The sequence below is a fragment of the Tetrao urogallus genome (assembly GCF_951394365.1).
Source record: "Tetrao urogallus genome assembly, chromosome: 6".
Taxonomy (NCBI): Eukaryota; Metazoa; Chordata; class Aves; order Galliformes; family Phasianidae; genus Tetrao; species Tetrao urogallus.
The window spans coordinates 2,045,074-2,056,215 of NC_136819.1; the positions used below are offsets into that span (position 1 = coordinate 2,045,074).

General features: G+C 41.9%; 1 protein-coding gene across 1 annotated transcript in view; it reads left to right on the top strand.

Annotated features, from left to right (window-relative positions):
- ELP4 (elongator acetyltransferase complex subunit 4) overlaps positions 1-11,050 on the top strand; it is a gene marked incomplete at both ends in the record, with an annotated part of 121,485 nt that extends 110,435 nt beyond the window's left edge. The window contains one exon of the mRNA XM_079536949.1: positions 10,905-11,050. Coding sequence (XP_079393075.1) covers positions 10,905-11,050 — 146 coding nt within the window. The remainder of the gene's footprint in view (positions 1-10,904) is intronic.
- Positions 11,051-11,142: the final 92 nt, after the last annotated feature.

Genomic DNA, 11,142 nt, shown 5'->3' on the forward strand with positions numbered 1-11,142 from the left:
AAATGTTTCTCCTGAGTTCACTGGATTGTGTACTGCCGTTACTGTTAGCTGTCGGAGGATACCATTAATTACTTGAGCTGGATTGGATTACCTGGTTTGCTGGGAAAGACAGCCTTCTTAGAAAGGCCAGTAATTTATACTACTTCAAAAATCCTTTTGTTCAGCACGGAAATTACCTACTTTTTGTCTTTTACGTCTCTATGAAACTCAGAGATTTAGAAAGTAGGGCAGAAGAGGCCGGTGAGACATTTGTCCAGATAATGTGGCCAGTTGCTGTTAGCTTACAAAGTAAGATCTTACTCAAGGAAGCCAGTTATGAAGTTAAAGTACTGTACTGTGAGTGAGAGAGCACGTGTACGAGCACAATAAACTAATTTAAGAACAGATATTCATATAAAAGGATTAACTTGCAGTTTGGCGTGCTGTCTTTTCATCTTATCATCGGTGTTATTACTGGTGTGCAGATATTTTAAATTGATCGCTTTATGATGTTGACTGAGCTCATTGTAGTCTGGTACTGAGATTAGATGTAGGCTGTGGAAACGATAGCAAAGGATGAAAAAAAATATTTTTTGTAATTACAGCAAACCAAACCATTTCATCTTCTTCCACTGCGTATTTTGAAGTGAAAACCTCTTTGTTTTCTATGTCTCTTGTCAAAAACACGAAGCTTGAATATGTCAGTGCCGTCTATTCAAATGGAAAGAACCATTTAGATATATTTTTTTTCCTTTAGATTATCCAGTGCTGTGGTTTTTCCCCCTGGCAAGTTTGAGCTACACTCAAAATATTCAAATAAGAGTGTCTGATAAGGGTGCCTGGTCTCCTAGTTGTTTTTTTTATTTATTTACAGGAAGGAGTGTTTAAATGGTATGTAGAGGAAACAATTATGCAGGGAGTACAAAACCTATTCCTTACTAGTTTCTCTCCCCTCCCTCCAACCTATTTTCCTGCTATGGGTCAGAACTTAACAGCTCTCGAGAGTGCCTGGCTGAATAGCAGCAGGCTTCTAAATCTCAAATCAAGTGCTCTTCAAAGCACCTTACTTCTCTCAAGATGAAAACTTGAGGCAGGTTTTTCTGTCTGGCCTATTCATCAAGTATAGTCGACTGCATTGTTGACATTTCTAAACACTAAAGGGATTTTAAAGATCTTATTGCTCTAAAGAGTCTTACTTGGAGTAGGGAATAAAGAAGTAAAATGAAAAAAATACTGACACATGAAAAGTGCAAAACAGAGTAACCGCTAGGAACATCTGAAAGCAAATAACTATAATTTGACATATAGTATCTGTACAAAACACATCTTTCATATAGGAAGCTGCTCAGATGTTCAGCCCTACCCCCAACATCCAGATAAATAGTAACGTTTGTTTTAATCTCTTTTACTTACAGAAGGCTGGCATTTAACAGGATACCAATTTCTATCATTCACATTTAATACACTTGTTTGAGATTACACTGGGTCCTACAGTCCAGCGTAGAGTCATTTCACAAGCAATTAGTGTGACCTGTCTTTTAACCTTCACCAGCCACTTCTCACTCTGGGCTCAAACTTTCCCTTGTGGGTCGGTCTGCCACAGGGTAGTCAATGTGACCACTGGATCACCGGTGCCGTTTTCATGGGTTTTCTATAAGCAGTATCAGTCACTGGGTGAAAATATGCCACAGGATGTTTTCATATCAAAGCAGATTGCTTCAACACTGTGGATATTAAATTACACTTCAGCAGCTTTTGAAGTCTAAGGTTATTTGGTAGAAGCATTACGAAAGGGCTTCGTTAACTTGGGTTTTAAACTGAAGCCCTGGTAACTCGTGACAAATTAGTATTGAAAGTAGGAGATATCAAAATACGAATGCTACAGTTTCTTCCACCTCACCTGGGGGTTACAGGGACTGAGCACCCTTCCAGTATCACTGCAGGTTTTTTTAGTGTGAGCAGACAATGATAGCAGATTTGCTTTCCTTTCTATTGGCCTGGTTTTTGCTTTGCTGTGGAGCATCTGACAGCTGAATTTACTGTCGCACAGCTGAAGTTTCCAGTTTGTGAAAAGCTGCAAACATAAACAAACCGGTCATCTGCCGGGCAGCCCGGGCTCCTAAGTGTGGAGGATTTTGTGGAACAGCAAGACAATCATCTGTGTAAGTAACGTGTGCTTTTAAAGCAAGGATTACTGATAAGTTTGCACTTACACCGCACTTTTTCATCTCTAGCACTGTTTTAAAGTGATTAAATAATCCCTGTTTTTCTTCACGTGCTACTCCTGCCAGGCTGACTGAGAAAATACCTGTAGCAAAGAACTTGTCTACACATGAAAAGCAAAATAAAAAAAAAGATTAAAAGCTCTAGAAAATTAGTCTGCTTCAAAAAGCTCTTAAATTGTTCCTATCCCTGAAGCTTTACAAATGTGCTAATTGCTGTGTTCTGGTCGTGTCATGTGTTTGTGCACAGAGGTAGGGAGATCCCCTGTTCCCAAAGCGCTGCCCGCTCAGGAGGGCGCGGGCTCTGGCCGGCCGCCTGCGATGAATCTTCCTCTGGGCAGCGCGTGCCTCACTTCGGAGAGCCCAGAAATGCTTTGCAGATGTGCTGTGCTGCCTAGCAATGGAAATTTTCTAATTCCAGCTGACCTAAAAAAGTAGATTGACTGCCGAGTGCCAGGCCACTCGCAGTGTAAAGCAGCAATGACCCCCAGCTTGCATTCTCGTTTACCGCCCCCTCCACGCACTTCTTCCTAAGCAGGAACTTGCCAAACCTGTGGCACTGGTCTCTTTGAAACAGAGCCTTTCGTAGCATGTGTGTTTTACATTGTGTAGTGTAACGTAAAACTCAAAATACTCAAAATCAGATAGAGGCTTCTAGACAATGTATGTTGTCCAGAAATTTCAATTCAGAGTCCATTTGCGGTTCTGTTGTCATTCCTTTTTTAGTTGGTAACTTGGGCATTGAGATTCATTTGTGACGTAGACTTGCTGGGGCAAGTTATATCTCAGAGCACAACCAACCCCTTTGCAGAGCGTTGAAATCTGGGCAATCTTTCTAAGAGGCAAAACACTTGTTATCGGTTTATTTGTATTGTTCCACACCCTCAGATGAAAGGATAATCTCTAAATTGATGTATTAATGAGTTTTCTGAAATATGGCAAAAATTTTGAACAGAGACAGAAGATTGGTAGACAGCAGTAAACTTTAGCAGATAGCTTTGGATGAGGACTCTAATATTTGATTACTTTTCCAGCTAGGCTGGAATTTTAGAGGTTGACAATGACATTGCAATATGTTGGGCTTCCACAGAACAGATGCTTCCATTTCTGAATGCTATTTCTCCCCTCTCTTCACTCACACAGCTTTTGTTTGCATACACGGAGTCTTGATTGGGAAGCTTGAACACTTCTCAAGCATTTCAGCAGAGAGACCCAAGTTCTCGTAGAGCAGCGCAGGCTTCGCCAGCAGCTCTGGAACATTTCCAGTGAGCCATCTGTGGTGTGATAGGAAATCCATACTTCATGGCATGTTGCAATGTCATTCAAAGAAAGAGGAGTGGAGTCACAGTCTCGGTGAGAAGTTTCATGTAGTTGCAGGACTGAATTCCTCTCCGTAGCTTCTTACTCTTCAAGCTAAGAATTGCAGGAAAGAACATCCGGCTTTCCTGCACAAGCAACAGAGATGGGCAAGCACTTGCAGGAATGATTCATCTCAAAATATATAATATAGGTTAGACAGCTGACTTGTAGACAGCTGCAACGAGGTTGAATGAATCCATCAGGGAAGAGAATGTGACATGAACGTTAGCGTCCATCCGGACTATCCTGAGAGCCCAAGAATTATTCAGCCTTGCATTACAGTCCCACAGTCCTCCCACATAAGCTCAGGAGAAGAGGTTGAGCAAAAAGAACAGATCTAAGGATCTGTGTTAGTCTCCTTGCTTTACATATGTGCCATCAGACCCATGAACTACTCTTTGAATTTAGAACAGTATTTCTCTTCAGCTTTTACAACTCCAATCATAACTATAACTGGTCTAAATAACACCTGCTAGCTTTCCCTTTTTTCACTCCTTTTGTCACTTCTTTTCTTCCCCTATGCCTGTTCTCTTACACTTGGCTTTCTATGCAGGATATTTTTTCAGATAGAATACGTGTGGTCTCTTTTTTCCACTTAGAAGAAGAAAAAAGCTTTGGCATTAATACAATATTTATATATCGTGATGTTTTTCATTCTGCCTGTACATTTCAGCTTTTAATTCTTCCTTTCTATCTACTTTGTATATTCAGACTGTAAGTTCTTCAGGACAAAGGCAGTCTTACAATATGTGCTTGAAAAGAGCGTGGTAAATAAGTATTATGATTGTGTGCTAAATATGTAATTCTGATTGTATTTCCCTGAGTTTGGGATGGGATAATTGGCCAAACATCTGTAGTATCTGGACTGCCTACAGCCATCAGTGAGTATTCCAGGCCCCTTTATGGCATGGGGAGCTTCTTCACCATGCAAAGATTACAACTGTGATATAAAGTGTGGCTGTCTCTTGTAAGCATGATTTAAGTGCTCCATTGCCAAACTAAGGCTTGGAATTCTCAAGCATCAGAGAATGGAAATCTTGTGATATTTTTCTCTTTCCCTTCAATTCCTTCCCATGTAGCAAATCATCTTCAGCGCATCTTGGAGTCTTTCCTTGGAATGACAGAGTCTGTTCAAACAGCTGTTGGTCACTGGTGTTTTTGGTAAAGTATTGACAAATGCTGCACGTGTAAAAACCCAGCAGTGCATGCTCATGCATTAACAGAAGTTCCTCAGCATCTAGAACCCTCTAGGGATTCACTTTACACAAACACATACAGCGCAGTATTTTTCTGGTACAAATGATCTCTGAGATATTTTCACCTTAAAGAAATCGAGTTTTAACTGCAGACATGGGACACGTAGTCTTCTAGTTGGAGAACAGAAGCAGTGCCGTGCAGCACATCCCAGCAAGTCAGCACAGCTTGTATGTCTGTATGGGAGGTATGCTGGAAGGCTGCCCTGAAAAGGCACATACTGAAGGAGACTCAGCTTTCTGTAATGTGAAATGTCTTTTACAAAATCATCACAAGAGGAAGAGGTTTTATTGTTCTTTGTTTTAGGTCTATTTAAATACTTTTTGTAGTATTGGAAACCTACAGAACATCAAGGCAGAACATCACTGCCTTGAAAATAAGCTGGAAGTCAGAATTACTCTTGTTTTATCTTATGTTCTGTAAGTGATGGGACGTAAGGCTTTTATAATTGTGTTGGGATATATTAAGAGCTGTTAGCTATGTATAAAAATTATTTTCATGGTAGCAATGTGTCCCTTAGCAAGCAGATGGGGATATGTAGGTACAAGTATATTTCTTACTGAAAGCCTTCTCTCATCACCTGATGTTAACAATAATTAATTTTGACAGTTCCGATTGTGCTTTAACTTAAAAAAAAGAAATAGGAAATGCATATGATAGGTGTGCTTATTTTAACATGGGTAGGTATTGTCCTGATTAGTTATAAGTCAATCACAGTTACCTGTAAAGCAGAAAATTTTAGGATGCTCTTTTAAAGTATTTTATCTTTATAATCAATTTAGAAAATATTTACCTAATGGTGATTTTTAAATGGCAATGAAACATATGTGAATATATGTAAGCAAGATGAGTTCTTGTCCACAATACAGAAATACAGCTACCTGCTGGTTTGTCTCTTCATTTCATGGAAGTACTGAGAAGAAATGTAATGTGAGATTCTTAATAAACTGGTTTTAACGCAGTTTGCCTAAGGCCTCACTGCATTTGTGGGATGATAGTTTGGCACCATCCTTGCCACAGGTTAAAAGTGCACATGGACTGTGAGATGTGAGCAGTAGCTCAAGTCCAGCACTACACTGTGATTTCTGCCTGACCCAGGCCTCGGCTGGGCTGGGACGACTTGCAGTGAGAGTTTGCAGCTTCCTCAGTAGTGAAGGGCTTTCTGCTGTGCCACTGAGAAATGAACTTACATCAACTCAGAAGTGTTCTTAGAATTTGTGACCTTAGTAAGAGTTTTGCGTCTTTTCATAGTGATACTGTAATGTTGTTATTGAGTGAATGCCAACACTAGTGCTATGTCACTCCATTAGACTGCATGTCATATCAAAATGTAAATCATTTCACCGTGGTACACATCTCTGGTGGCTCTGGACTTGGAAGTTGGCAAGAAAAGAAGCCAAAACATAAGGCCACCTCCACGTCAAGCATTTGAGCAAACTCTTCTTTCTAGAAGAGATTTAATTTCATACCTGCACATCTTCTGTATTTAACCTCAAGACAGCAATTTGTTTTCGCCAAAAAGAACAGCTGGTTCCCATGCTGGGCAGTGACCCGTGAGGAAGGCAGGAAACACAAAGTCTAGTGAGGCTAGTGCAGGTAACATGCTCAGCATGGGTAGCAGAGCAGCACGGGGCTGTGCATCCTCCACGGGCTCCCTCGTTCCTTAAAGTATGCATTCCTGGTTTGCATTTCCAGATGGAATGTCCTTCTCCCCAGCCTGCCCATGGTGTCTTATTCTTTATCCAGGAATCTGTTTCCAGGTGGGGGACGGTGACAATCACTTGACAGTTTGATTATTTTCAAGTTAAGAAACCAGGTTCTTCCAAGAGGAGGCTTTATAAAGCTGCATTACAGCCTCCTGCAGCTTTCTCCTTGAACCCCATCTTTTTCATGTCACCTACAAAAATGCCAAGTCTTTTCCTAGGTACCATGGTAGTCAAAGTACATACTAACCAATATAAATGAGGCAGTAAAAAAAAAGATATAAAAAGAAAGCATAATGCATGGGGTGCATTATGGGCATCATAAGCAGAAAAGGAAGCAATAACAGATGAACTGCTGTACCTCTGTGCATGCTTGTCAAAGAGAAGTGAGTAGGATATTAAGCTCCCCGACTAGAAGCCTGCATCTTTCATTTTCCCAGCATTCCTAAAATTCTTCTCCCCACCCTCCTCTTCCCCCTGAACCAAATCCCTTAGGCTTTGGTGACTTCAGTCTTCACAGAGTTGCAGCAAATGGAACTGGAAGGGATCTAGAGAGGTCATTCACCCATCTCCCTGCCCCAAGGCAGGACTGTAGCCATAGTAGACTAATAAGCAATTTTTTGGTCAGACATCCAAATAGAATTATGAAGATTTATTCGTTTAAAGTTGCAATTTCAGAAATTTGGGCTCAGTTAAAATTTTCATGTCAGTGTTAGCAGAATCACAAGGTTGGTTGCTTTAGTATATCTCAAGATCAATCTCCCACCTCTTCTTCTGATCGGACTCGGTGATATTGCATCACTCATGTTACCATTGATTTGTCTGCTATAGAATTACACTTATAATACAGTGATGGTTTTGGAGAGATATAAAGAAGAATTACTTGGTGTTTAGTCTTTGCCTATATATATATTTGGTTACTGTATTATTACTAAATATTTTTATACTTAAAGAATTTCCAAGAATTTTTTCTCTTAGTTGTTCTCAATTAATGAACTATTGCTGTTCCTTTAATGTCTTGGACTTCAGTTATTTATGAGTATTTTATCCAGTATAAAAGTAATCTGTACCTCACACAGACATATATTTCCACAAAAATGAAAAGTACTTTGGTGAACCAATTACTGTTTCTACTACAGAGGTTCAGTAAGAGATTTCACTAGGACTAAAGGATTGCCCAGTGTCCCCTCTGGCCTGACACTTTACATCTTATTATCTTCCTCTTCTACTTTTTTTTCCACATTGAGAACAAATGAAGTCATTAGAAGTTTTCTTCAGGCCGAGAGGGAGGAGCAGAAGCAAAGTAAGGCAAAGTATGCAATAAGTTTTGTCTGAGCTGTTTTCCTTTCGTAAGGCATGCCCTGAAGCTGTGTGCTTAGCTGTGTTCTGTGTAATTGTGCCTATTACTGCAAAGCCCTCCTGACCTGACCTGGGAGCAGTGGGAAGTGCCAGTGGATCGTACTGTGTGCCAGTCACAGCTACAGCTCAAACACAGACACCATGTGCTGCGTGCTCAGGACTGCAGATACAGCCCCAGAGGAGGACAAGGTGGAGGGGCTGAGGCAAGGGTGGGTGGCCTGGGACCACAGCTTCAGGAATCTGAGCAGGGAGTGGAATATGGGCAGAAAGGAGTGAGAAAAAGGCAGGACTGGGAGAAACGGCTGGGTTGACAGTGGTCATTTCCAAGCTTAATGATTCTGTGATTCTGCAAAATGTGAGTGGAGGGGTTGGGAGCAGAAAGCTGAAAGTGGCTGGGGTGCAGGTAGCTGGAGGAGGGATGCTTTCTTATGAAAACCAGCTGCAGGGTCGGAGGCCTCAGTGAGCAAAGCCAGTCACAGCAATGAGAGAGACTGAAAGGGAGCCTCTGAAACAACAGAGAAGTTTGTCCACCAGGAAACACTTTGTCCAAAACTGGAACTTTAAATGCGGCTGTTTCTCTGTGGTCAGCAAATATCTGTGACAGTGTCTGCCCACTCTGTAATGCTGGTGCTCAGAAAGGATCACAGCCTATTCAAGCTCTCACTTACTGTGTGAGCACAGGTCCTGCACTGCTGCCAAAACTACAGGGCTGTTGCTCATCCCTCGGATGCCTCTGTAATGCCACGTGATGCATTTCCAGTTTGTCTGTGTTCAGAAGCTTGCAATTTTCTTTTTTATGGTGTTAAAATATTTTTCAGGGTTAATATGTTTTGAAGCTGCACGCAGAAAACATAAGGAGTTGCATCCTGAGATGCCTACTGGGGCTTTGTTCAGATGTAGCATTTGTGTGCTGGGTTTCAGATCTTAGTGTCAGGATAGTAGTCAGCTGCTTTCAGAGGAACCTGCTGCTGTATATTGCTCAGAATGCACCTGATCGGAGGGTGAAGGTGGCATATGCAGCGAGGCACGCTGCTGGAGATGTGCCGTTCACTGTAGTACCTGACAGTTGACCTGTAGAGAGGGCAAGACCTGTGGAAAGAATGGTGCCATAACGAAGACAGTAGGAGGATGTCTTGGAAAGTGTCTCATCTCGTCCCACCGAGCTGCTGGGTGACCAGGTCATTTCAGCACAGGGTTTGTATTTCTGTGCTCCTACTTGGTGTCTGAATCCCTGGCTTGAAGCTCCTGAAGAACTGCCAGGTGCTTGCAGTGCAGCTGGAAGCTGTGGTTGATCATGGGAAGCACGATGGGCAGTCAAGTCCTGAATGGCTCGGGGTACGTTCCTGAAATGAGCGGATACCTTTTGCCATGTTTTGTGTGCCTCGATTCCCTATCTATGACATGAAGGTATCTTTGCTGCCTTATCTCACAGGAATATCAGGAAAATACCATCGCTGGTATTTGTGAAGCGTTCTAGTACTATATACTAACATGCGAAATGCCATTCTGTCTTCAGAACGAGTCCTGAATAGCATACAATAACTATGTCAGAAAAAGCTCAGAGCAAACAGTGACAAGGAAACAAAATTCTGAATAGCTGGTCCCTAAGTGAGCAGTGTGCATCCTCCTCACTGAATTAGATGGGAGGAAAAGGGTATATGTGTATGTAACTAAACGCTGTATCATAGCACATTCAACTGTAAAAGCTTAATTCAGTCTCACCACCCAATCTGAGCAGTCTTCGTTTTGACTTTTCCCATCTGAGTCCTGCAGGGACCTGCAGGTACACGGTGGCCTGCCATCCTGAGTTAACAGGGTGATGGGCAAGAGCCCTGATATTGAGGCTTACCTGTAGATATGTCAAGATCCCTTTTTTCCTATGAGAAAAGTAGCAAAAGTATCAAATTAAGGGCAGCTGTGTATGTTTGTGTTCTGACAAAAGCAAAAATACAGCAGAAGTTGGCATAAGCACGGTCTGCACCGCCTAGTAGAGCACTGGAGTTATTACTGTTGCCCTGCTCCCTTCAGAAAGCTGCGCAGTTCAGGCTCTGCCTGCTAAATCTTTCAAGGAACTCGCTTCTTCCATGATATCAGTGCCATAAATAATTGCACGGTGTGGAAGGATGCTCAGCAGCCTCAGCTGCTGGCATTCAGCACCACACTGTCCAAAAGCCAGCCAGTAATTCACAAACCAAAGCCTCCATATTACATTAATTTTCACCTTGTGTTACCATAGCTAACTCGTACTGCTATTTATCACCAGTGTAAAGGAATCCTCAGGGAGAGAGTGGGAGTATTTTTGTCACAGCTGATCCATAAGGGTTATCGTGCAAGAGCTCTGTGCTTGTGGGCAATTGGAACCTGTGCCTTGGTGTCCTCACCAGCAAAATGGATGCCATGTTCCTGCAGCTCAGAAGGGACAGCAGAGCTTGTTTAGCATGTATGATTGCCTTGTGGAAATGCAGCTAATGTCACTGGTAGTTTTCACTGAGCGCTGTCAGCAGGACATGAGGATGAAGCGGGGTGGTGTTGCAGTCAGGGTGATCCCTCTGTATCTTCTGTCCAGTGCACCGTTTATTTTATCATTTATTTTCAAACTCTGCCACAAAGCATGCATAAGTGCGTGAAGTAAAGCTACGTGTATACTGTCATGACACAGAAATGGAAGCATATGCTGCAGTGTTTGTTTTTCAGAGAAAATTGTGGAGATGTGGTTAAATACCTCCAGCAAGTTTGGATTATGTTTAGAAAATTTTCCTGAAGAAAAATGTATTCTGATTTACAGAACCCTGAACTGTGTTGAAGCACACAATGAAAACGTACAAAGCTATTTCCAGGTCAGCCTAGAAGCATACATGGATAGGAAGATAGGATACATTTTTGTGCGCGTGAGCATCAAACAATCAGGAAAAAGTGCATTTGGAAATATGCTATGGAAAATGAATTCCGCTGCAATTACTCTCATTTTTTTTTCTCCCTGTTTTCCCTCTCTCTTTCTGCTCTCCCTCCTGAAAACCTCCTGCCACAGCGCCTGCACTTGCCTCCAGACTTGTCAGACACAGTGAGCCGCTCAAGCAAACAGGATCTGGCAGAATCCGCCAAACTGCTGAGCTCAGGATGTGGTGCTATGGCCATCGGCAAGAAGCACCTGGACTTCTAGTGATTTCTACTTAGCAGTTCCACTCAGATTTGTATGACACTCTAATTATGAGTGTTAATGACTTATATAAATATTTTTCTTAATGATTTGACCCAGCAGTCTTTAA